At 37.5% G+C, this 27,295-nt stretch overlaps 4 protein-coding genes across 4 annotated transcripts; 3 read left to right on the forward strand and 1 right to left on the reverse strand.

Moving 5' to 3' along the window:
* Positions 1 to 1,344: 1,344 nt before the first annotated feature.
* On the forward strand, positions 1,345 to 12,523 carry LOC121775523 (clathrin heavy chain 1-like). Its single transcript, XM_042172603.1, has 30 exons — positions 1,345 to 1,615; positions 1,900 to 2,104; positions 3,292 to 3,380; positions 3,487 to 3,565; positions 3,650 to 3,777; positions 4,637 to 4,735; positions 4,826 to 4,934; positions 5,079 to 5,158; positions 5,262 to 5,489; positions 5,586 to 5,651; positions 5,856 to 5,972; positions 6,088 to 6,285; positions 6,398 to 6,514; positions 6,600 to 6,659; positions 6,794 to 6,880; positions 7,012 to 7,095; positions 7,181 to 7,315; positions 7,397 to 7,459; positions 7,534 to 7,638; positions 7,843 to 7,955; positions 8,051 to 8,303; positions 8,386 to 8,522; positions 8,601 to 8,879; positions 8,968 to 9,970; positions 10,095 to 10,580; positions 10,696 to 10,866; positions 10,948 to 11,133; positions 11,479 to 11,601; positions 11,754 to 11,864; positions 11,951 to 12,523. The coding sequence occupies exons 1-30, from the start codon at positions 1,571 to 1,573 to the stop codon at positions 12,116 to 12,118; spliced, it is 5,124 nt and encodes a 1,707-aa protein (XP_042028537.1). The 5' UTR covers positions 1,345 to 1,570; the 3' UTR covers positions 12,119 to 12,523.
* Positions 12,524 to 13,187: 664 nt separating this feature from the next.
* On the forward strand, positions 13,188 to 16,502 carry LOC121775348 (GDP-Man:Man(3)GlcNAc(2)-PP-Dol alpha-1,2-mannosyltransferase-like). Its single transcript, XM_042172427.1, has 7 exons — positions 13,188 to 13,553; positions 14,074 to 14,360; positions 14,632 to 14,818; positions 15,083 to 15,151; positions 15,264 to 15,457; positions 15,825 to 15,934; positions 16,011 to 16,502. The coding sequence occupies exons 1-7, from the start codon at positions 13,251 to 13,253 to the stop codon at positions 16,262 to 16,264; spliced, it is 1,404 nt and encodes a 467-aa protein (XP_042028361.1). The 5' UTR covers positions 13,188 to 13,250; the 3' UTR covers positions 16,265 to 16,502.
* Positions 16,503 to 20,857: 4,355 nt separating this feature from the next.
* On the forward strand, positions 20,858 to 21,820 carry LOC121773466 (transcription factor bHLH51-like). The gene is made up of 2 exons (XM_042170333.1): positions 20,858 to 21,089; positions 21,196 to 21,820. Exons 1-2 carry the CDS (start codon positions 20,901 to 20,903, stop codon positions 21,613 to 21,615), a joined length of 609 nt encoding a protein of 202 aa, XP_042026267.1. The 5' UTR covers positions 20,858 to 20,900; the 3' UTR covers positions 21,616 to 21,820.
* A 2,988-nt stretch (positions 21,821 to 24,808) lies between these two features.
* Positions 24,809 to 25,670, reverse strand: LOC121773924 (RING-H2 finger protein ATL66-like). The gene has a single exon (XM_042170841.1). The coding sequence runs from the start codon at positions 25,476 to 25,478 to the stop codon at positions 25,002 to 25,004; it is 477 nt and encodes a 158-aa protein (XP_042026775.1). The 5' UTR covers positions 25,479 to 25,670; the 3' UTR covers positions 24,809 to 25,001.
* Between the last annotated feature and the right edge of the window lie 1,625 nt (positions 25,671 to 27,295).

Consider the following 27,295-nt stretch of genomic DNA (forward strand, 5'->3'; position numbering starts at 1 on the left):
ATGTTTTATGCATTATTACACACCTAGAACAACAAGGTAATCAATTACATGCATGAAAATATTTTTAGTGATCATGAAAACATTTCTTTTGTCTTAAAATTTGAAATGGTTGGTCATATATTGTTCTCTCTTGGGAAAATAAATCATAAATATGTGAGCAATGGCCCAACTTGAAAATCCTTAACGTTAAACAACGTTGATTAATTGGGCCCGATTTAACACCTGGCTCTTGTCCATGTAGGAGCCCACACGAAGTCTGCATAAAATGATTACTAATTGCAATACTAATATCTATATAATTACAAATAAATAAACATCTTATAAATCGTTTGTGAGATTGAATCGATACTTAGATTTTCATAAAATATCAAAACTCAACTTTCATTGAGGCAACACACTATCAATTTCATATCCGAACATTCGAAATTGCAATTCAAACAATCAAGAAGCTATATTTTCATCTCGCCACTTCCAACTCATCTGCTCAAATGTTACATACCAGTACTATAAAATCTAAGAGTATCCGCATTAGGCCCGCTGCGGCGGGGGCGGTGGCTTCGGCAGTTCCGCGGCGGCCTATTGTGAGGAGCCGCTCCGCCGCGCCGGTCTTCTTCCGTTTTTTTTTCTTCTTAATTTATTTTGTGATGATGTGGCGGAAGAGTTTTGTGGCTGTGGACAAGTTTTCGTGACTATAGTGTGGTTGTTCCAGACTATTGTGGATACTCTAAAAGTCTTATTCAATTTAGAGTTTCGATACATGACAGACGTCCAGATCATAACTATAAATGTATTAACAAATTTTGAGGCGACAAAATTGCTATAAATAGAAAAATCAACTCATACACTTTTATTATTGGGTCTAGTTTGCAATAAGTTGTAAAATTTAATTAATTTGTAAATTAACTTATAATATTTTAATTAAAATTTTAATAATTAAATTAAATTGTTCAGTTCTCATCTAAAAATCTTAATCAAGTTAAAGTTTCCATATATGATAAACGTCTAGATCATAACTACTATACTACAATAGGTATTAAAAAAGTTTGAAGTGACAAAATTGCTACAAATAGAAAGATAAAACAAACACTTTTTTTTGTTTAACCACTACCGAATCCGTCTTTTGGCGGAATCCGACTAATCCTGCTCGACTGGACATGCGGATTAAGGCTGAAAGTCTCCCGACGGGTAAACAAACACTTGCAATAAGTTGTAAAATTAAATTAATTTGCAGATTAACTTATAATATTTCAATTAGTATTCCAATAATTAAATCCAGACGATCAGATCTCTATCATTTAAAAGCGTGTTGTATATATAACCAGAAAACTAATAAATTCATTTCTTAGTTTAGTTTCTCTCACTAGAAAGAAAGCACCCCTCCACTTGCTCTCTCCATCTCTTTTCTTCTCTAGATCTCACTCTCGTTGGTTACCAGAGGGTTCAAGGGGTTCTCTTCCGCTGCTCCAGATCTCAGAGCGCCTGTAGGCGCCGTCGTATTTCCTTCCAATTTGTACGATCCTTGACCAGATCCGGAGCTCCGAACGAGGGATTTGACTCGCCGTCCGTCGTCATGGCGGCCGCAAACGCACCGATCACCATGAAGGAAGCCCTAACGGTATTAGTTTGATCGTTTACCCGAGCTAATTTCGAACTTTGATTCAATTTCTAGCTGCTTTGACTATTCAATTGGATGAAACGATTCAATTTGGCTTTATTATCAATTGGCGTGATGCGCTGGCACTGTCGATCACTTCGGAGTTCCGAATAATTGTTTTACATAATCTCGTTTACTTTTGATCGCAGATCTATCGATTATGTTCTTAGGCTTTTGTGATTTGACTCATTTGAGCTGGTTTCAGAGGAATTCATGTTTTTTATTGTGTCTTGTGGTGATTGCAGCTGACTAGCATAGGGATCAATCCGCAGTTCATTACTTTCACAAATGTGACTATGGAATCTGATAAGTTTATATGTGTGCGGGAGACTGCACCTCAAAACAGCGTGGTTATTGTGGATATGAGCATGCCGAATCAGCCTTTGAGGCGTCCTATTACTGCTGATTCCGCTCTTATGAATCCAAATTCTAGAATATTAGCTCTGAAAGGTGAATGAGTTCTTATTGGTTCTTTTGGTTTTTGAATTTTTCTATATGTTATATTTCATTTAGATGTATCGAGTTGATTTTAATTATTTCAATTGGGGGCCTCAATATGTGGAAATCGATAACTTGTTTAGTCTGCCTTACTTGTGGTGAACTCAAATTAGCCAAAGGCATATTATTGTCTCTGCATATCTGACTCTCACGTGCCCAACTGCCGTTTAACATAAGCTGGTATAATTAATGTTTTTCGATAAGCAACAATCATGAATACATAGAGAATATTTGAAGTAGAACCAATGAACCTTTATATAATGAGAAATGAGCTGCAGTTGTCGATAGAGAATTTAGAAATGAACTATGCTATGATTATTATGGGTTTATTATGCCCCAGCATCAAATATTATTTTCTAATGGAAACTTCCAAAGCAGCTAAAAGAGTAAGGGTCAACAGCTATTAACATAGGAATTAGGAAGTGAGTTTTTTGGTATTCTTATGTCAAGAAAAATTCCTTTGGTTACTCTAACTTAGGATTTTATGTCAAGGACTCAAGAAGGATAATCGTGATTGCTATTTTAACTTAAAGTAGGGATCGGAGTACAGGGTTTGATGTTAAGAAGACTGAAGATTATTTGTACTTAATTATTGTCTTAATGCTTGCGAATTTCTGGTCATAATTATTCTATGAAGACATCTGTGCATTGTGATGTCAAATGCAAAAGACACGAGAAGTTGAGTGATTAGAACTGGTAGGAACTTTTTTACTTGCTCAAACAACTTTTTCTAAATTCTAACCAAAATTTCATGAAGGCCTCACATTTGTGGCAGAGCCTGATTGCAGATTTTGTTCTTTAGGGTGTAGACTCTGTCTGCTTTGTATATTATTTCTCACTCTCTTTATTTCTCCACCAGTTTTCTGCTTCTTCCTAAATTCCTGTCAGTGATATCTTGGTGGGTGTCAAGTGGTCGTAAAATGGCTGGTATAAGCCACCAATAGTCGGCTATCCTAATTTTGAGTAGTGAGGCCATGAGGGAGTGAGGTGGTGTCTGTTGTTGTTCTAGATTGGTATTATCTTGCTGAAGTCCTTGTTTCGTGGGTGCACATGCTCGGGCATATTCATTTGTATAATTGGCATGCTTTTATTTTTTTGGTTTCAATACTGATTGCCTTTCCCCTTTAAATGTATTGAAGCCGGACTCCCTGGAACTACACAAGACCATTTGCAAATATTTAACATTGAGGCAAAGGCCAAACTGAAGTCGCATCAGATGCCTGAGCAGGTACGCTTTTCTTACTTGTTGAAGGCTTTGGTCCATTTTATATATTGTTTTATATCATGGCTAGATTCTAGGTGTTGATTTGCCTGGATATTACGTTTTTCAATAGGTTGTATTTTGGAAGTGGATTACACCTAAGATGTTGGGTTTAGTTACGCAGTCATCAGTGTATCACTGGTCAATCGAAGGTAATGACGTCATATTCTTAGCATCTGTTTCAATTTTGTTGGTTTTTACCTCTTTGTGCTCTCTTTTCATCTCTTTATGATCAGGTGACTCTGAACCTGCAAAGATGTTTGATAGAGCTGCCAACTTAGCAAACAATCAGATAATTAATTATAAGTGCGACCCATCTGAAAAATGGTTGGTTTTGATTGGGATCTCTCCTGGCTCTGCTGAGGTGCGTTCTTATTACAGTTTGATGTGTTTGAATTAATGAGTTTAGATTTGGATGTGCTCTCCTGGCTGTTCTATTTAAAACCTCTCATTAACATCAAGAGTTAACACTTTCTAGTTGGTTCCTGCATTACATTGTGTCTGTACATCATAGTTCTCATAAATTATTTGCTTGTATAGTTGTATTGTTTACCTACCTTAATTCATGTGTTCAACAAGTACATATCTTACTGGTTTCTTCTATAGTGGCCTTTTGTATCTTAATTCATCAGACACATCGTCTGATGGCTGTTGTACCTCTATGTACATTTATTTACATGCCAAAACTGGTAGTGTAAATATAACAACACTACTTTCCACTAGTGAGACTATGTGAGTAATATAATTGTTCACATACTTGGTCGTGGAACTTCTTTGTGGATTAAGTCAGTGATTTTACTTTGTGTGCTGCTGTTTTGCTGTTTTGAATTTTGAAGAGTACCTTGAATCAGTTGAACCAAATCGTAGATACTACTAGATGCCAGTATTTCTGGAAGGAAGAATGCGCTTGTGGTAGCCATTTGTGTCCTTTTACGGGATTTAAAATAATTTTACTTTCTTATCTAACACGCTGTTAAGCTCGGTTCTGTTCATATAAGTATATAACAATAATGCCTAAGCTCATTGGATAATGATGTAACTCCTCTTTTTCTCTTACCGTCCCTTCGATTTTAGGTATTGGGACTCAGTTCAATAGAATTCAACTGCAGATATTTTGTGCTTCAGTGACCATAAGATATTATTTTATTTCTGTCTATCGGTTTATTTTTAAGTTTTTATTCTTTATTATTGAAAACTTACATAGTAAGATGATATATTTCTAGAGGCCGCAACTCGTCAAAGGAAATATGCAGCTATTTTCTGTGGATCAGCAACGTAGCCAAGCCCTTGAAGCACATGCTGCATCATTTGCATCTATCAGAGTATGTATTAATTTCTTTGGATTTGTGATATACAATATGCTGTTTCAATGAACATATTTAGTTTTATACCTTTCTGTCTACTGTGAACAGGTACCGGGTAATGATAAAGATTCCATTCTAATTTCCTTTGCTACAAAGACCTCCAATGCTGGCCAGACTACATCTAAGTTGCATGTTATTGAGCTTGGTGCTCAGCCAGGTGGACTTATCTTCCTTTCTTTTCTTGTTTTCTGTCATTGTCATATATTCTCTATATAAGTTGTTGGGTAATTTATCATGTGTGCCTACTGTCTCATGATCCTTTTCTCTTATTCTTCATCTTACAACTGCCAACATTTTTCAGGAAAACCAGCTTTCACCAAGAAGCAGGCTGATCTTTTCTTCCCTCCAGATTTTGCTGATGATTTTCCAGTGGCCATGCAGGTACCCTTGTTGGAGTACTTTTATAGATGCTAACCATGTCATTTGGCATCTTGTTTTTGTTTCACAGTGCTTATTATATATATATATATTTCATTTTTTGCAGATTTCCCATAAGTATGGCCTGACATATGTGATCACAAAGCTTGGCCTGCTATTCGTATATGACCTTGAAACTGCAACAGCTGTATACAGAAACAGAATAAGCCCCGACCCAATATTTCTAACATCTGAAGCTTCATCTGTTGGAGGTTTCTATGCAATTAATAGGCGTGGCCAAGTTTTACTTGCCACAGTGAATGAATCGACTATTGTCCCATTTGTCAGTGGGCAAGTACGTTTTCCAACTTCAGAACTTCTACACATAGCATCATTTTTTAGAGAAGTTGTCCGTGTTTCAAGAATTTAATGGTTAAATGGTTATTGGCAGTTAAACAATCTGGAGCTTGCTGTAAATCTTGCCAAAAGAGGAAACCTACCTGGTGCAGAGAACTTGGTAAATTTTTTTCTTTGAGTTTGATGGTTACAACTATCTTCATTCCTCATGTTATTTGACAAGCCTATGAACAAAAAAATCCTAGTTTCCTCCCTGCATTTGTTTGTATGCTTTTTTCTAGACATTTCTGGGTACAACACCATCTTTTTATGCAGTCAAATTTGGGGAATAAATAGATTTTAAATTACTCCAATTTATTTTCAGGTTGTTCAGCGTTTCCAAGAATTGTTTGCTGAGACAAAGTACAAAGAGGCTGCAGAGCTTGCTGCAGAATCTCCGCAAGGCATCCTTCGGACACCTGATACTGTTGCCAAATTTCAGGTACATTATGTTCTTTACCTATCAATGATTTTCCTCAGTGCCAACTGCCTAGTGTGCAGCTGGTGGAACTAATGTTCAAATGATATCATTCGTTAGCACTCTCTGTTTGGTTCAGAGTGTTCCTGTACAAGCTGGACAGACGCCACCTTTGTTGCAGTATTTTGGAACACTTTTAACAAAGGGAAAGCTCAATGCATTTGAATCTTTGGAATTGTCTCGTCTTGTGGTCAACCAGAACAAGAAAAATTTATTAGAAAACTGGTTGGCTGAAGACAAACTGGAATGTAGTGAGGAACTTGGAGATCTTGTCAAGGTGAAAACTCAAAAGATTTAATGTATCTACTGCTTTACTTGTTTACCTTTACCCTAAAAACCGTATCTCTTTTTTTTCCTGACACGAATCTGCTTCATGTCAAACCTTCTAGACTGTTGACAACGACCTTGCACTGAAAATATATATCAAAGCCAGAGCTACACCAAAAGTTGTGGCTGCTTTTGCTGAGCGTCGGGAGTTTGACAAAATCTTGATATACTCGAAACAGGTCTGGGTTTAAGATAGCCAGGTCTCGCTATTAATGTCTTATCCTTTGTTTAATCTGCTCAACAAAGTTATTTGTCTTGAAACAGGTTGGGTACACACCTGACTATCTTTTCCTTCTGCAAACCATTCTTCGAGCAGATCCTCAGGTAAACTAAACAAATTCTGATCTTTTCATTATATTAGGATGTGTGCTTGTATTGTTTCAAAACTCTTGTTTTTTTGATGACTTATAATGTTAGGTAGTTATCATTTGGAGCTATAATGTTCTTTGTGCCTGCAGGGAGCTGTTAATTTTGCTCTGATGATGTCTCAAATGGAAGGAGGTTGTCCTGTTGATTATAATACCATTACCGATCTGTTTCTTCAGGTTCGTATATGTCTTGTTTTGAAACTATTCTGACTTACATTACCAACATATTTTATCCTCTTCTCAGTTTGCTATTTCTTGTAAGCCAACCTGGTAATATATATGTGGCCATGAACTTTTTTTTGCACCAGAGGAACTTGATCCGTGAAGCAACAGCTTTTCTATTGGATGTTTTGAAACCAAATTTACCAGAACACGGCTTCTTGCAAACAAAGGTTAATATTTCATCCTGTTTTTAGTCAACATAATTTTACTTGAATCTTTCTAGAACATGGCATGACCACTTTTCTCTTTGTACAGGTCTTGGAGATAAATCTTGTGACATTTCCAAATGTGGCTGATGCTATTTTGGCAAATGGCATGTTTAGTCACTATGACAGGCCACGTGTAGCACAGCTATGTGAGAAAGCTGGTCTTTACATTCGGGCACTTCAGGTTTTGGCCATCTTCTTCTTCTTCTTCTTTGGAATAAATATTTATTCATGTATGTCTTGATCAATTGACTTTTATTTGTAGCATTACTCTGAGCTGCCTGACATCAAGCGTGTCATTGTGAACACCCATGCAATTGAGCCACAGGTTTGTAAAACATTTGTTGATTTTTTCCGTGTCATAAGTTGGTCTTATCAGTGCTTTATGGCCAATCGTTTCAGGCACTTGTGGAGTTCTTTGGGACACTTTCCAAGGAATGGGCAATGGAGTGTATGAAGGATCTCTTATTGGTTAATTTAAGAGGAAATCTTCAGATAATTGTTCAGGTATGACTATGATAAGTGTTACAAATGCGGTTCCATAGTACTATTATGTTTTGTCCCTTGACTCCCTTCAAAACTCTGGTTTATGACGCTTTTCCATACTCCATCACTAAAGTGTGTTGAAAAGTTACCCTTGGAAGATTTAATCAAATTAATAACAAATCTTGGTGTGTGGTAGTTGTCTTATGTTGTGTTGTTTTCATGCAGGTTGCTAAGGAATATTGTGAACATCTGGGAGTTGAAGCATGCATTAAGCTCTTTGAGCAGTTCAAATCATATGAGGGATTGTATTTCTTCCTAGGATCATATTTGAGCTCCAGGTAATCTATTTACAAGGAGTCTTCTAGCATGAGTGGCCGACCTTTCCACTCAACATGATTGCTAATTAGTGTACTAATTATTTATTACCTGGCAGTGAGGATCCTGAAATTCACTTCAAGTATATCGAGGCAGCTGCTAAGACTGGACAAATTAAAGAGGTCGAGCGTGTTACAAGAGAATCAGAGTTCTACGATCCTGAAAAAACTAAGAACTTTTTGATGGAAGCAAAACTTCCTGATGCACGTCCACTAATCAATGTTTGTGACCGCTTCGGTTTTGTGCCTGACCTCACGCATTACTTGTACTCTAACAACATGCTCCGCTATATTGAAGGCTATGTGCAAAAGGTTTGTATTTCTGTTGAAAATTATCATATGGACAAAGATTATGTTATCCTTGCAAAGCTAACCTTGCTGTTTCTACGAATAGGTGAATCCAGGAAATGCTCCATTAGTTGTTGGACAGCTGTTAGATGATGAATGCCCAGAAGATTTCATTAAAGGCCTTATCCTTTCTGTTCGCTCTCTGCTTCCAGTTGAACCTCTTGTGGAGGAGTGTGAGAAAAGGTACTCTATCTGCTCTCTCAGCTTTTATTGGATGCATGTTTTTCCTTGAGATCCTTATGCATGGCCTCTGTTGTGCAGGAATCGGCTTCGCCTGCTTACCCAGTTTCTGGAGCATCTTGTGAGTGAAGGAAGCCAGGATGTGCATGTTCACAATGCTTTGGGTAAAATCATAATAGATAGCAACAACAATCCAGAACACTTCCTCACTACCAATCCGTACTATGATTCACGTGTTGTGGGAAAGTACTGTGAGAAGCGCGACCCTACGCTTGCTGTTGTTGCATACCGCAGAGGGCAATGTGATGATGAACTCATCAATGTCACAAATAAGAACTCTTTGTTCAAGCTGCAGTCTAGGTTTGTGATTAATGGCTTTATTCTATGGTTTCTTACTTAAGTACCTTTTTTCTAGAAAGTTAATCTGCCGTCATCTTTTTCTTCTCAGGTATGTTGTTGAAAGAATGGATGGCGATCTCTGGGCCAAAGTTCTTGATCCTGAAAATGAATTCAGAAGGCTGCTCATTGATCAAGTTGTATCTACTGCTTTGCCTGAAAGCAAAAGTCCAGAGCAAGTCTCTGCTGCTGTTAAAGCTTTTATGACAGCTGACCTTCCTCATGAACTAATTGAGTTGCTTGAAAAGATTGTTCTTCAAAATTCAGCATTCAGTGGGAACTTTAATCTGCAAAATTTACTTATCTTGACAGCAATCAAGGCTGATCCATCTAGGGTGATGGACTATATCAATAGACTTGATAACTTTGATGGACCAGCTGTCGGTGAGGTGGCTGTGGATGCTCAATTGTACGAAGAAGCTTTTGCTATTTTCAAGAAGTTCAACTTGAATGTCCAGGGTGTTAATGTGTTGCTTGACAACATTCGGGATATTAACCGAGCTGTTGAATTTGCTTATCGTGTTGAAGAGGATGCTGTTTGGAGTCAAGTTGCTAAAGCTCAGCTTCGTGAAGGCCTAGTTAGTGATGCGATAGAATCATTTATTCGTGCAGATGATGCGACCCAATTTCTGGAAGTGATCCGGGCTGCTGAAGATGCTGATGTTTATCATGACCTAGTGAAGTACCTTCTCATGGTCAGGCAGAAATCAAAGGAGCCCAAAGTGGATAGTGAGCTCATTTATGCATACGCCAAGATTGAGAGGCTGGGTGACATTGAAGAATTTATTCTCATGCCAAATGTTGCAAATTTGCCAAATGTTGGTGATCGCTTGTATGACGAAGCCTTGTATGAGGCTGCAAAGATTATCTTTGCTTTTACATCTAACTGGGGCAAGCTGGCCTGCACTTTAGTTAAGTTGAAGCAGTTCCAAGGGGCTGTTGATGCAGCTCGCAAAGCTAATAGTGCAAAGACATGGAAAGAAGTCTGTTTTGCGTGTGTGGATGCTGAGGAGTTCCGCTTGGCTCAGATTTGTGGTCTCAATATCATTGTGCAGGTATCCTATAGTTATACCGTTTCTATTTTGTATACATAAGATAAAATCAGGTTCCATTATCAAAATCAGAGAGCTATGAACTTCTAATACTTTGGGACCTTTTAACATTATCTTGGTCTTATAGGTGGATGATCTGGAAGAAGTCAGTGACTATTATCAGAATAGAGGATGCTTCAATGAGCTAATATCCCTGATGGAGAGTGGTCTAGGGTTAGAACGTGCACATATGGGTATCTTTACAGAGCTGGGTGTCTTATATGCCAGATACCGCCACGAGAAGCTCATGGAGCACATCAAATTGTTCTCCACTCGACTCAATATACCCAAGCTGATCCGAGCATGTGATGAACAGCAGCACTGGCAAGAACTTACATACTTGTACATTCAGTACGATGAGTTTGATAATGCAGCAACCACAGTCATGAACCATTCACCTGAAGCCTGGGATCACATGCAATTCAAAGATATTATTGTCAAGGTTGCCAATGTCGAACTATACTACAAGGCCGTGCATTTCTATTTGCAAGAGCACCCAGATCTCATCAATGATGTCCTGAATGTCCTTGCTCTTCGTGTGGATCACACTCGTGTTGTGGACATAATGCGAAAGGTTCACTTTGAATTAATGTGTTATATATGCCTATTAACTTTGCAATTGTTTGGTATTGAACTTTTGAGCTTCAGCATTAATATTGTTCTAAGGACATTCATTTTTCACCATTTAGGCTGGTCACCTACGTCTTGTTAAGCCATATATGGTTGCAGTCCAGAGCAATAATGTCTCTGCAGTGAATGAAGCTCTGAATGAGATCTATGTAGAAGAAGAAGATTATGACAGACTACATGAATCGATTGACTTGCATGATAACTTCGACCTGATAGGCCTTGCCCAAAAGGTGAGTTAAAATAATTATACATACTTCTTCTGTGACCTATTAATTTTTTTGAAATATCTTATCTTTTCTCTGTCTGAACAGATTGAGAAACACGAACTGCTTGAGATGAGGCGTGTTGCAGCCTACATTTACAAAAAGGCAGGCAGATGGAAGCAGTCAATTGCATTGTCGAAGAAGGATAACCTCTACAAAGATGCAATGGAGACAGCTTCACAATCTGGTGATCGTGAACTTGCTGAAGAGTTGCTAGTTTACTTCATTGAAAAGGTATGCCACTGAATTACATATAAGATCTTCCTTTCTGAAGTTATCAAAATATTATGATTAGGAATTACATAAAATATATCTCCTCTTTTTACCTCTCAACATATTTTTTTTCTGTAATTAACCAACAAATTGGTTGACACAATACTTGTTGCTCTTAGCAGTTGGTTGACTATGTTTTAATTTGTGCTAATCACCTCGTATTTTGAAATTTGTTTTTAAAGTTTGTGGCAACTTATCATAGTGCATGAGATATGTGTTTCAAATTTTCATGTGGAGCCATGTGAAATAGTTAATTGTCAATGTTTGGATTTCTGGTGTCTTAACTATTGTTTTGTTGATTTGTAGGGGAAAAAGGAGTGCTTTGCTTCTTGCCTATTTGTTTGTTACGATTTGATTCGCCCGGATGTCGCACTTGAACTAGCCTGGGTGAATAACATGATTGACTTTGCCTTCCCCTATCTGTTACAGGTAACAATATTCTCTCCTCACCTTAATAATACGTATATCCCTAGGTCGCTCATAATATTTAGAGAGCCACCAAAACTCATGTAATTTGTGAACGAGATCGCTTGCTGCATACGTAAGTTCGTAACCATGTCCAACTCTTCCCCATATTGCAGTTCATCCGTGAATATTCTGGCAAAGTTGATGAGCTAATCAAGGACAAGATTGAGGCTATGAAGGAAGAGAAGGCTAAAGAAAGCGAGGAGAAAGATGTCATCATGCAACAGGTATAAATACTAACAATTTCTGTTTGCAGATCAGTCGTTGCATCTGTTCTTGTACTTAAGTTGCGATCATTGTCCTCATTTTGCAGAATATGTACGCCCAGTTGTTGCCTCTTGCTTTACCGGCCCCGCCAGGCATGGGTGGCCCGGGTATGGGAGGGGGTTATGCTCCTCAGCCACCCCCGCCCATGGGTGGCATGGGCATGGGAATGCCTCCAATGCCGCCATTTGGGATGCCATCGATGGGGTCTTATTGAGCCCGAGCTAATTCTCAGATAGTTGGTGAGTGAGAAGAGGATTTCCATGTCCATGTCGATGGACTATTTCGTGTTATCTAGTAGTCATTTGTCAAGTACCTCGCTTCCCTAGCAGTTGAAGGGGCCAGTGGTGGAGTGACCCGAGTCGTTGCTCGGGCTTGAAAATGTGGTAGGGTGTGGATATGGGTAATATTCTTTGGTAGTGAGGCATTTTTTTGCAGCTCTAGGCCGCAAGCAAGCCGAGGTTACTTTGTATCTTTAAAAAGCAGTTGTTGGTAAACAAATATTACGGACTACTTTGCTTATTGTCATTTTCTTCCTTTGTTTGAATATATACTTCCTCGATTTAGAAACATTATATTTTATTGCATCAATCAAATTAATGCTTGTAGCTTGTATTCTTTATAGAGACGAGTTCAATCTTTCAATACTTGTCAACTTTGTACCATTTTATTTCAAGATAATGTACGACTATAAAAGCTCTCTAATTTGAAGATAATGTGTAACTAAATTGGATCTTCAACTTGTAAGTTAGAGGAGAAATATCTTAGCAACTAGTTGTGTGTTGTGATTATTTAGTCTTGAATTCTATTTGTCCATTAAATGTTCTAGTTTGACTTGGGTATGATTTTACGAAATTGGTTGTAGTGCACTCTAAGTTTCAGTTTTATATGGTCTATTTGTTTATAAAATTAGTCATTTTTTATTTTTGATAAATTTAGTTATTTAATGTGATGGTAGGGTAGGGTCTATTCTTTACTAATTATCTTTTATCTATCGACTAATTAATGTAATGTACTCGAATGAGTCATAAATTGTAAGGAATATCTTGAAATGACAAAACAAAATACAATTAATTTGCACAAAATGGGTATATTATTTGTATATCTTTATTATAAATATTTTTATGATAAAAATAAATTATTTGGATTGTAATGAAAAATAGTTGGTACCTTTCCTTCCCAAACACGCATTAAGCAATTATTACAGTATATTTTTTTCATGATCTCATTAAAATTTCATAATTCATGCTCTATTTTCTTGTAAAATTGTTGCGTATAATGGAAATTTTATACTGAAAAGCTTTACTAAAATTTCCTTAGCTGAATTTCAACTGCCGTTAGTTAGTTCAATGGCTTCACTCCGCATCTTGACTTTGCCTCTCACAACCCTAATTTTGGCGCTATTCGTCAGAATCATCTTCGCCGTAGTTTATCACCGGCGAAAGCGGAGGAATTCGGTCGGATTCTTCCATCCCTACACCAACGACGGCGGTGGAGGCGAGCGAGTGCTATGGTGCGCCGTCAAAGCCGTCCAAGAGGAGTCGCCTGACCTCGATTGTGTCGTCTATACCGGCGATCATGACGCTTCGCCTGAGTCTCTTGCCGCTCGAGCGATTGATCGATTCGGCGTCGAGCTGATCCGCCGTCCGAAGGTACATTCAGTTTCTACTAAATGCTGTTTTACGCAAATCTCCCTCAGCAATTTGCTATCATTTGGTTTATATTGGTTATGTATTGCTTTGAGCTCATTGGATTACTTTGATGAGCTTAAAGTGATGCACGATTTTTAATTTCCATGTATAACTAAAGAAGCAGTGCTGTTTTTATGTATGAGTTACCTTTGAAATTAGGTTGATTATGGTTTAGTGAATGTGGATTTTAGTAGCATTGTATGTGCATCAAGTGTAATGTTTGTGGAATGTTTTCATTCTCTTTGTAAAGTGGTTTCTAAGCAGGATTGGTAGTTTGGAAATGATTTTCTGCACTTCATGAGTTAATAAATCTCTTTATGTTTTCTACTGCGTTGTTTTGATAACTAGCAGAAGATTATGCAAGTAGAGCTCCTACTGATTAAAACTGTGTCACTTTACCATGGCTTTGAGAATTTCATTTAGAAGACTGTAGCAATAACTTGCTCTGATAGTTTTTTTTGGTAATCTTTTGCTTTGATAGGTGGTGCATCTTTACAAAAGGAAATGGATTGATGAGACTACTTATCCTCGATTCACTATGATCTGTCAGAGCCTTGGTTCGATGTACCTTTCATGGGAAGCCTTATGCGCATACACTCCACTGTATTATTTTGATACCAGTGGGTATGCATTCACATATCCCGTTGCATGGATGTTTGGATGTAAAATCATTTGCTACACGCATTACCCAACAATCAGTTTAGACATGCTATCCCGGGTTAATGCACGGAACTCTATGTATAACAATGATACTTTGATTGCTAAGAGGTACAATTGTTACTTCAATCTTTGTTCACATTTCGGCATATTTTTCTATCAGGTCTCTGTTGTATCTTCCTGCTGCTGAAAATTTTGTTAATATATGATGCTATGTCATTTATCTCCCTTGCGTTTGTTTTTTTATCTGCTCCTGATATCAAGATGAAGTTAATATGTATTTTTCCCTTAGTTTGATGGCATATGCACAAGAAATCATATGAAACAGATAATTTCGTGAATTTCCTCATTTGATGAACCTAACACTACTTTCTCCTGCCAGTGCCTTTTTCTCACAGTGCAAAGTCATCTATTATAAGCTTTTCAGCTTGATGTATGGAATTGTAGGCTCTCATGCACATCTTACAATGGTTAATTCATCATGGACACAATCTCATATTCAAAAGCTTTGGGGAATTCCAGATCGTATCAAGAGGGTCTACCCTCCCTGTGATACTTCTGGTCTTCAGGTGTGTAGTTTATATCCCATTTTCTGATCCATGCTTACAGATATTTCTAGTGATTATCCAAACAGATCTTCTTTCGCTTGGTGAAACTGAATTAATGCTTCTTTAGCATATGATATATAGGGGAATGTAAAATTTAAGTACTACTACTATGTATGATGGAGATAATAAAATGGTTTATCTTGATCACATATTAGATGTCATTGTGCTTCATTTTGTATGGATTTCAGTCTGCTTCTATAACTCTTGAAATGTGTCTCTAAACAGATGCTGGCATTAGAAAGGTCAATGGAGCCAATAAAGATTATTTCCGTGGCTCAATTTCGTCCTGAGAAGGTGGGCATTTTTTCAGACCAAGGTACCCATGCTTATGGAATCAATTATTTCTGGGTCTGTTCTCCCCTGTATTGGTAAGTTTCAACTTAGATTTTGATTTCTTATGAAACAGGCACATCTGCTTCAACTTGAGGCATATGCTGCTGCCGTCAAGATTTTGGATTCAGATCTGCCAAGACCGAGGCTACAATTTGTTGGGAGCTGTAGGAATGAAGCCGATGAGAAAAGATTGCAACACTTGAAGGATCGGACCAAGGAGCTTGAATTGGATAGTGATGTGGAATTCCACAAAAATGTAACCTACAGGTATGCAATATTTTCCATCCACGTTACATTATATGTATCGTAGACTTGTCCAGTTCTTTGACTCGATTGCCAGTCTAAATACTGATCATCATAGACCTGCCCAGTGCTTCTGTATTTTCATCATTGGAGTGTCAACCAACTATGCACTTTACTTGGAATCGCAGCGTGTCTAGTGTATTGCATTTACATCTTCACAGCGGCATATATCTTTGAGATTACATCTTAGTTGCTAGCTGTCACAGGAGCTTAAGTAGTGCTCTAATTTCATATTCCCTACCTGTCACATGCTTATAGTTTCTAGAGCCTGTTTACTTCTTTACATGTTACGACGATAAGCTTCATACTCTGTTCTCTTAATCCTCATCAGTGAGCTGGTGAGTCTTTTGGGTGGTGCTGCAGTAGGAATTCATTCCATGGTGGACGAGCATTTTGGCATCAGTGTGGTGGAATACATGGCTGCCGGTGCCATACCAATTGGTTCGTATCCATATTTAGTTTATGCAAAGCGCTTTCGCCTCACCATTAACACAGTCTCTTGTGTTCCTCTTTTCAGCACATAACTCAGCTGGCCCTAAGATGGACATTGTGTTACCCGAAGATGGAAAGCAAACAGGATTTCTCGCGAAAACTTTGGAAGAATATGCAGATGCCATCCTTAGCATTATCAGAATGCCGGCATCCCAGCGACTTGAGATGGCTACTGCTGCGAGGAAACGAGCATCGCACTTCTCGGAACAAAGATTCTATCAAGATTTCAAATCTGCAGTTCGACCAATTATGTCAAATACCGCTCACTCCGTGACATAATTTTATCATACAAACACACACACAGCCTCAACAGTAAAATTTGTTCCACCAACTTAGACTGATGATGATGACTTAATTTCCCCCTCTTTTACTACCCATAATATAAATTGTCTCTTTTTTCTTCATTGTGTTGTTATGCTTCTCTCCAGATATTGATCTTAGTCGATAAAAGAGAAAATTGAGTTGTATTTTCTATTGGCATTCCAAGTTAAAACTAACACATTTCATCTTTTGGCGAGGATGGATGCACATGCTTGCTTAGACATTACATTAAATCTAAGCGATAAATGTCGCTAAAATTGCAGAGTTTAGGGCTTTGTTCCATACATTTTCAATAATACTCCGTCCGTCATTAAATGTCCTATTTTCCCCTTTTTGTCTAACCGCCAATAAATGTCCAATTTCACTTTTACTATATTTAGTAAGTTGACCCTACATCCCACTAACTTATTCTACTCATATTTTATTATAAAAAAACGCAGGTCTCACATTTCACTAACTTTTTCTATCAACTTTATTTTATAAAGTCAAACAATTTCTTAAAATCTGTGCCGGTCAGATATGAGACATTTAATCATCGACGGAGTAATTACGAAGTTTTATTTGGTGTTTGGTTTTGATTTGGTTGGAACGACCGTTGAGTAATTATTACTCATTAATTAGGCATGTCAGTTCAAACTATGCCAAAACTAATCGCAGTGAAAAAGTCTATCGATTTGGTGTGATTCAACTGTTTGAGAATAACCTCGTATTTGGATTCTAGCTTATGATGCTGTCCTAATTTAGCCTCATTTATGTCCATGACATGGACGTGAGGATAGTTGACATTTTTCCAGTACAATTTCGTTTAATTGCACCTAAACCAAGATCAACAACTCGTTACGATTTTGGTACTATGTTTCTAGATTACATGTGATGTGGTTAGGCTTTTTTTATCACCAATTTGCAGTCTATTTAGGTTGTTACTGTGAGTTGTTGCTATTCTCGAGAATTCGAAACACGAGACATGATATGAAAGATGATCAGATCCGTCGATCCTTATAGGTAGGGATGTCAGTATAGTCTAATATCTGAATATTTCATCATTCAGTTGACATTATTTGCAAAACAGGATTATTAGTTTTCTACCGTACACACATTTTTGGTTTGCAACATTAGTGCTTTTCTTGAGAGTCTGACAACTCAAAATGGTGGCTCGTGTACTGGTGGCATGGGGAAAGAATTAGTCGCACCAACATGTTTGTGACCAATGAGGACGCTAATCCTTATTTTCGTAGACCGAATAAGTTCTCTCTCTTTATAGGTTTGACTAATTTTTTGTGAATAATCATAAATTTATTTTCAGCTACGTGTATACACAGTGTAGACATAGAAATCAATTTTTCATTTCTAAGCACAGCTGAAATACTACTAATCTTGATAAGTCACAATATTAGGTTCATTGGTGTCGATAGTAGAAATTAGTAATTCATCTTCCCTAATCCTATCCTTAACAATAATCTCTTTTATTGACAAGAAATATTAACCATGCAAAATTGACATAAATTATTTAAAATTGAAGATATTTTACTTAGACCTAAAGTAAATCTTAAAGCCAAAATGTGAGCTTTAAATAGATCATGTTAAACATTGAATTAAGTTCTCCCATCGCGTCACAACAAGGCCAACAACCGACATCTACATACTCTCTCTTTAAGATCCCAATAGTTGAAAGGAGAGAGAAAAGTGATCAACAACCAAACCTCAACACCCACTCAAGATTCTCTATACCCCAATCATATTATATTATAAATAGAATTTTACTTATTATTATACATTAAAATATAAGAGTACATGCATGTTACTTATAATAAATTGAAGTACGAAATTTACATAGTATGTATATTTGGAGATGTAAAGAAGAGAGAAAATTTACCTATATTGTATACCTACGATAAATTGGCTAAATATTAGTATTTATTTTAATTTGCTAGTAGCTAAAGATTTTCTCCAAAACTGGTGATTGATGTAGTTCAGAGTATTATTTACCTTCACGAGTTTTCTGGTCTTTACTTTTGTGTGTTTTGTGTATGTTGTTTTGAACTTCTTCTTCGGCTTGAAACTAATGTGAGACTAATACTCTCTAGTAGATGAGGTTGACATATATTGTCAGAGTATGAATTGTTCATTTACTTTTGTTTTCTTGTATTCGTTTGTTGCTTTTCTTCTGTTGTTGTTTTGGATAGAGCGTTTGCTTTTGTTTATATTTTGATTTTACTATTACTTTTTAGAATGAACTGCTTTTTGTTATTTTGTTCATCATCATCCTTTGACTTCAAGCGTTTTATAACACAAAAAGATTAATTAACATTCAGTAAAATCCGTTCAACAAAAAATTAGTGGAGAAAAGAGTACTCGTCATTAACAAATAGAAATAAGATCACGAAAATGTGATCAAAAGATTAATTAACATTCAGTAAAATCCGTTCAACAAAAAATTAGTGGAGAAAAGAGTACTCGTCATTAACAAATAGAAATAAGATCACGAAAATGTGATCAAATTATATAATTACAAGTAGCTAGGAAATGTTAGAAGGGGACCCACACAATGACTTAGTCGTGAAAGTAATAATTGAAGGAGTTTTGTAGTGTAATGAATCACTATCTTTTTCAGCCGTAATTTGGCTCATGTTAATGTAAAGTGAAATGGACCACAATAGTGAAATGATTGAGTTAAAGGAGAAAAACAAGTATGTTTTGCATGCCTTCACTTAGATAGTTATCATTAAATTCAAACAATTTATATCTACCACTTATTTTATTTGTCCAAAGATCTTATTCTCAAAGATCTATACTTATCTTCAATATGCACTATTGATTTAGATAGCCTTCAAATGATTTTTCTCCACTTATTATTCCTATCCACACTCCTATGTGGTACATGCGGTCAGACCATACTGTCTTAATTAAGTCATTATGTCGTACATGCGGTCAGACCATCCTATCTTAATTAAGTCATTTTTTAAGAAATAGTGATGTTTATACATTAATATAGTAAATTTTATGAAGAATATCTATCGCTTATAATAAACACAAATGAAAATGAGACTCTTTCTCGATTCATAGTATGTCAATCATTTTTATTAAAATTCATGTAGCCAATTTGTAATTGTTGATAATGTTACAATGAAATCATGAGTGTGTGAACTAAAACCATGACCAAAAATTTCATATCTTTCACATTTAATGTAGTTCCCTTACCATCAATTAATATGTTATCCGCATTTCGCGCTCAGCCATTCGAAAATAAATACAAAAAATAATTAATACGATTGAAATTTCAGAAAATAATAATAATAATAATAATAATGTTTCAAAAGAAAAAAAAAGTCCAATCACCGGTATATGACAAATATCTAGTCACTTAACACTGTTACATTAATTATTGATATAAAATAGAGAGATAAGATTCTTTGATCCAACATTGACTGTTTAGTTGCTCAAAATTAAATTAATCCGAGATTACATGAAATTTCATCGGTATTTGACATTTTGTAACGTGCTAAATCTAAACAATTAAACAATATTTAAACAATATTCGTAAAACAAAAAAGTAGTGTTTTGAATTTAAAGTAAAAATGTTCCATTTTGAAAAATGAACCACTAAGACTACGATAATAAAAAAGTAGATCAAGAGATTAATATGGAGTATATATTAAAGTTTAAATGCGTAAATCATATTGCATCATCACCTCACACATGAGTCAAAGCAACATTCTCTCCATCCAAGACTCCTCCAACTTCAAATCTCATCATGTCTACATAATCCATTTTTATAAACTTTCTCTATTTCCTAAAATAATCCATTCTATAATATAACATTCAATATTCTACAATATGTTATTTATTTCATTTACATACTTTCTCTATTTCCTAAAATAATCCATTTTTACATTTTGATATACCTACCAAATATAGTCCATTTTGATATTGTCCTACAACATATCGATTACTATCCTTAACTTATCGTGCGACTTACTATTTCTACCACGACCATAACTATCTTCACTCACAACACTGCAACGCATATGAAAATTTTGTCATTCACAATACTTCAACCACCTTTATTAAAATCCATACGTGAAACTTTAAGCCCGTTTCACTGCAATTCAACAATGTTCGTAGCCGTAAGTAAAATTTACCAACTAACAAAATCCAATGATAAATTTTCCAAAAACACGCTTTCATTAATGCCGCCGATCCTTCGGTTATCCATCGATAAATTTTTCATCGACATGCTTTTAACTTGTTGTTGATCCATCGGTAATTCGCAGTTTTCATAATTATCGAAGAATTTTCAAGATTTACTTACGAAAAGATCCGTCGGTAATCTCGGTTTTTTTTAGTGTTGTGTTGTGTGAATATATTCATGTATCAAAAATTCCAAAATAGTATAATATGTTAAACACAAACTAAATAATTAATTCATAGAGAAATAAAAAATGGCAACAATAGAAGAAAAGTACAATCATATCGTTACCATAATATCCACTTTGAATATAGTGTTATCCAATCACCATCTCTCCTTCTCCACTTGTATAAAAACCAACTTCTCTTCACTCTCTCACTCACCATTTTTTCCCCTTTCTCCCAATCAATGGAAAATTGCTACTGGCCGATCCTCAATCACACCGACGAACCGCCGTGGCTCCTCCCTCCCTCCTCCGCTGCCGACGACCGAGCCGCCTCAGCCTCCCGAAGCCACAGCGAAGCCGAGAAACGCCGCAGAGACAGAATCAACGCTCAGCTCTCCACTCTCCGCAAACTCATCCCCAAATCCGAAAAGGTAATTTCTCTTTCGAATCAAATCAAAATCAAAATCAAATCAAAATCAAAATCGAATCAAAATTGAATCGAAATCTCACTGAATTGATCGATTCCGATCAATGTAGATGGACAAGGCGGCGCTGCTGGGGCACGTGGTGGATCACGTGAAGGAGCAGAGGCAAAGGGCGAAGGAGGCGAGCAAAATCAGCAGCGGCATGCCGAGCGAGATCGACGAGGTGATTGTCGATCAAATTGAAGACGGATCGGAGCAGATCAAGGCGTCGATCTGCTGCGACGATCGGCCGGAGCTCTTCGCGGAGATCGGGAGCGCGCTGAAGGCGTTGGAAGCCACCATTGTCGAAGCCGACATCACGAGCTTGGGAGGGAGGATCAGGGCTAATTTCGTCATTTCCCCTTCTTCTTCTTCTGCCGCGAACCAGAGCGGTTCGATTAAAATGGCCCTTACCCGGCTCCTTATCTCGTCCGGGTCGGGTTACGGCGCCCGGAGCAAGAGGCAGCGGTTCTTTTATCCCACTCTGAGTTGAACTTACTAAGGGAAATTACCGGGAAAATTATGAAATTCGATCAAATGGTCCGTTCCATAGGTTTAAAAATCAACTTGAGAACTATACAATTTGGACGCGATTATACAACGACGAAAAGCTGATCGACTAAATGTAATATATTGTTGATATATTCCACCGACCGACGCCTTTTCTTTATAAATAGACGACATCGTTCAATTTACCAGTAGTACGTCCATATATGATTTTTCTACCTATCATATCAAATGGAGTACAATTTCACATAAAAATTGTCATAGGAAAATTGCGAACAATTCAACAACAATCATGGTTTTTCGTCTGAATTTTCAAAGTTGTGAATTTTGAAAATTGATGCATAGTGAGCTTGTAATCTTTTTATTCATCCACACAATCAACTATGTATATATTTAAATCTCTCACTTATTAGCTAATGAGAATGGAATGAATGATATTCATATTGGGCGTGTGATAAAAAGAGTAGTATAGTTTTCTCATAGTGTTGTTGTACCTAATCATGTACAAATGTAATGTTTGGTTCAAATAGATTGTTTGTAAAGTGGGATTGAGTGAAGTAGGAGATTTCTTGGTATTTGCCTAATACTTGCAAGCATGTAAGAAGATTTGAGCAAACATTTCCGAAATAGGGGGGAAATGTTATTAGTCAAGTTAAGGCCAAAGGAAATGATTAAAATGGTGCATTATTAGGCCATCAAAATTATGGTGGAAATATTTTTTTTGATAAACATCCTTAAAAATATGAAAAACACTTTGGGCAAGTTGTTGGAGAAGAAGCATGAGGTAGGGGTCGAGTGCCACCCCGGCCGGCGCATGCCACAAATGCTCCCAGTCAGTGGCGAACGCAGAAAACAATATTGTGTTCGCCATTGCCCCCACTCAGTATAAGGCAGGCGAGGGCAGTCCATCTCACTATGTGCAAGTGGGAGAGCTCAGTAGTGGAGTACTATATTTTATTCTTAAGTGTTTTTGTACTAATTATTCATTTTGTTTTATGTGATAGAATTGATTTTGTAATCTACATATAAAGTTCCTATTTGACGATTAGATATCATAGTGCTTTTAATATTTATAAGAATAAAATATGTTACGATAAAATAATAAAATGTAGAAAAATATTGAAGAACTAAAATTTGTTCGGAGAGGATCCAAATCCCCAATTTCGATATATTATGAAATTGATCATATGATATAATAATCAATTCAATCCATTGATTAATTCAATTCCGGTCCGATCTCTTTAAGCCCGTGTGAATATGGGCTCAAATTGTATCATTTTGTTTAATGGTATTACTACTATTTTAAGAATCTCAAAATATGGACTTAGTGACTTAAATTAGTCTGTCCATTTTAGAAAAAATAAATTGTTTCCCTATTCTTTTTTATAGGAGTATTTATAAGGCAAAAATAAAATTTTGATGACTACTAATAAACCCGCGCGCCTTATGCACTACTTTATTCATGACTTATCATGTAATATGTATATGGATTTAGATGGACTTGCAACTAATTACTTAGTTTATAGCACTAGGTTTAATTAGTGCAATTGAATTGAGGTTTAGGTGTAATACTTAACTTTCGTCTCGTTACAATTATCAAAGCAAAGCACTTTAACAAGCTGTAAAAGAATAACTATAAAGTACTGTCTAATCCAAGTAACCAACATCAATCTCCAATGTGCATTATACAGTCAACAAGTTAGGCAAAACGTAGATAACACAAAATAAAAATTAATACAATTAAATTATTAGGCACATGCCTAAGTTAGTATCACTAAAATAAGAAAGTGAAAAGCACACACAGCCAAAAAAGACAAATGATAAATAAAATAATAACATAAAAAAAGACGAAATGTTTTCATCTTGAAAGAAAAATTAGTAATCATCCATCAACATCGTACTCTACTTGTTTAATTTATGTTATCATTAAATTTAAATTTATCCATTTGGTTTGATTTTAATATTTTAAAAATTATTACCAAAGTCGTTAATTTTAAAAAACATAAAAACAAAGTTCCGTTTGTTATATTATTAATTTTTTGAAATTACAAAAAAATAATGGATAATCGAACTTTGGGTTTTGTTTAATTTTTAAAATTAATGACATTATATTAATAATTATTTTAAAAGAAATTAGAATCATACTTACTAAATAGATAAAATATAAAATTAATTTTAACGTATACTCTACTAAACTAGACCAATTGAATAGATCTCCATTCGATATGAATCAGACATTGTCCGCTACAATATATTTTCCCCCTCTCTCATTTTAATAAATTACAAATTTATTAAATTATCTTTTATCCTCAGCCATAATGAAAACGATCTTTTACTTTATGATAACTTAACAGAGTGGTTTTGATTTTTTTTATTACTTATGAATTCCACGTGCCACTTCTTTAAGAAAATGGGACCAGCCAATAATCAGAAATTCCGATAATGAAATTAGGCCACATTTTTTATTTAATTTTATAGTTGGTGGATGGAAGATCTCTATAAAATAAGATAAGTATGCAATTAGGCCAAATGGGCAATATATATTTTATTTAATTTGTACTTTAATACCTTTCTTGAGTTTTGGCCAATTTTCTAGGTAAGATATTGTCCATTACAAAATTAATTGACCAATTTAGATCAACTGATTTAGGAAGCAGAACAATATATTCTTTTAGATTTACTCAAAATCTAACATGTGGAGTATGTAAGACTAAGATCGCTTGTATTATTAAATGATGACATCATCTTTACTAATTTGACTGAAGTAGTAGTATAATGTACTAATGGATTAATTATTTAGTTTGATAGACAATTGCCTTTTTTATTATTAGTAAAATATTATTATGAAATTTCTAATTTTTTTAAAATATGACATATTATAATTTTTTACTATGGTATACTTGATTCTCTTTTGTGCATGGCTGCACCGTTATGATAGTAGTATTCTATTCCTAATCTATTTAAGGCATATTTATTTAACATAATCTTTTTGATAATATGGTGCTGATGTCATTTCAAATATAGTCATCACTCTATTACTAACTCATCAATATTATTACAAGTAAACCTTAAATTTACATTTTAGCATCAAATATATCAATGCTTCCCAACCTAAAAATTGCGAATCCGTGACCCAATTAAAACAAAAATTCTCACCTAAAATCAGTTACCCAACGACACAACAACAAAATTATCCATATATATAAATTTTCATTTTAAAATTATCCAATTATCCACAATGCAATATCCCAGCAAAATAGATTCTCCTTAAATCTATGCAAAAAAAGAGCAAAAGAATCTCCCCCCGTTTTGAGGGCCTCCTTTTTTCCCCCCTGAAATAAGAAAATAAAATCCAAAAATGAAAACAGCGAGTCAAACAGGCGAGTCGACTCGGATGGCGGCGCGGCAGAGCGGGCAACTCGAGTGAGTCACGAGCCACATGTCGACGCACTCGGAGTGGAAGCAATGCCGGCACCGCGGCAGCAGCTTCACCTTGTCTCCGTCGCCGAATACTCCGAGGCATATGCAGCACTCGCCGTCAGAGCTGATCGACTCGGTTTGGCTGTGGAGGACGATGGGGAGGCTGGCGATGGAGGCGGCGTCGAGGCCACGCGGCAGCGCGTGGGGAGGCTGGGCGCGTGAGGCGGAGGCGGAGGCGGAGGGGGAGGGAGGCGGGGAGGAGGAGAAGCGGCAGACCCAGCGGGCGTAGAGGAAGAGGAGGGCGACGAGGAGGATGACGGAGAAGAGGACGACGACGAAGAAGAGGGTGTGGCCGCGGATTTGGAAGTTGCGGTCGTCGAATTCGGCGTAGTGCCACTTGAACGGCTGCTCCGGAGACGGCATCGGCATCAGCGGCGGCGGAAATGGATTTTGTGATTGAATCGGATTGGAATTTCAGAATTTGGATCGAGAGAGAGAGGATTTTATTGAAGTTGAGAGTGGCGACTTGTTTATTTAAGGGTGTCCACAGTGAGGAGCCCGCCCCAGCTTTTGTCCATAGCTCCAATTTTTTTATCTATAACCCAAAATTTTGTTTCTGCTCACTACGGTGGACACTTCCAATAGCCTCTAAATTTTATAATCAATTTTTATTTTAAAATATTTTTAGTTTTAATCAGGTATAATTAAAATCATCGCAGTGTAAATAATTAGAAAACGAGGTAATCAGGGCTGAATATTCGTTGTATTGCAAACGGGTAAAATTATACAACGAATAATTAAACTAAAATACAACTAAAAACTCTGCCACCTTCTACTCGGTGTCGGAGTCGGCTTCCTCGTCGGAGGTGAGTAGTATTTACAGAGGTAAATAAAAAAAAATGTAAAAAATCGACAAAATGTCAACCGCCGCGCCGATCGCCGCCCGCTATGGGAGGCGCGGCAATAGCCGCGGCGCACAGGGGAGCAGCCGCGTCCTCGCCCCCCGTCGCCTATCCGTCGTCCGCCGCCCACCGCCCCAGATTCGTCGTCTGCCCCGTGAGCGGACACCTCTACCACTATGGACCGCCCCGAGCTAGCCGCGAGGCGCGGCTATAGCCGCGCCTCACTATTGTGGTGGCTCTAAGTAGAAAAGTTTTAGGCTTTAGCATTGCACAAGGGGAAACGGGCACGCGCGGACGGGGGCGCGTTGGGGGAAAATAGAGATCTAATTGAGCTAAAAGTTTTGGTAGATTTCATATTTAAGTAGAGTAGGTACTAACAGCATCCACTATATGGGCGGCGCCTGCCTCCCCCCGAACCGGCGGCTAACTATAGTGGGTGAAGCGTCCGCCCCGGTGCGGACGCTTTTTTTGGGGTGGAAAAGTGATCGGCGACTAGGCACCGAGGACGCGCCAGGTGCGGTGTGCCGCGCCAACAGGCGAGCCGGCCTATAGTGCGGCGGTGAGCGGCGCGCCGGCAGGGGCCGGACAATTTTTTTTTCAAAATTTTTATTATAAATACCACTCCTCCACACACATTTTCACCCACATTTCAAGCTCCATCCATTTTATTCACTCTCAAAATTTTCACTCTCTAAAAATGCACGGTGGAGGCGACGAATCATCCGGCACTGACGAATCGGGATATGGCAACAATCCTCCTTCCCATCCGTAGGGATCGAGTCAAACTCCCCCTCTGTGGGGATCGAGTCCCACGCCCCCTCCATTCCAGTCGAGGTCGCCGACATCCCCCGCCATGGCAACAAACCCAATTTCGGGGTCAGGCCTCTATTCAGAGGAATTTAGGTCGCTCGACATTTAGAGATTACAGACCCAACATGGACGCGCTTAACCATCCGCGACCGGAGACCCCTTTCCAATCCAGCCAATTTCCTTTCACCGATGCAGATAGATTCGCACTAGAGCAGATGATGGGTTGTTTGAGTCCGGGATTACCGGATACTCCGCCAGCCCGTGTGGATACGCCCGTTCCGACGAGAGTCGGCAGGTTCGGTGGGGCGGGTGGAAGCGGCGGCGAGGGCAGCGAGGCAACGGGGGCCGGCGGTAAACGGTCCACGCACTACACCAAAGCGGAGTCCATTGCTGTGGCGAGGGCGTGAGATGCCGTCACATAGGACCCCATAATGGGCACCGATCAGACCGAACCGAGCTTTTGGAAGCGCGTCCTGTTGGCATACAACGAGTTCAAGCCGAGAAGTGCCAAATCGGGTGACGCGGAACATCTCC

This window comes from Salvia splendens, chromosome 17, assembly GCF_004379255.2.
Source record: "Salvia splendens isolate huo1 chromosome 17, SspV2, whole genome shotgun sequence".
Lineage (NCBI taxonomy): Eukaryota > Viridiplantae > Streptophyta > Magnoliopsida > Lamiales > Lamiaceae > Salvia > Salvia splendens.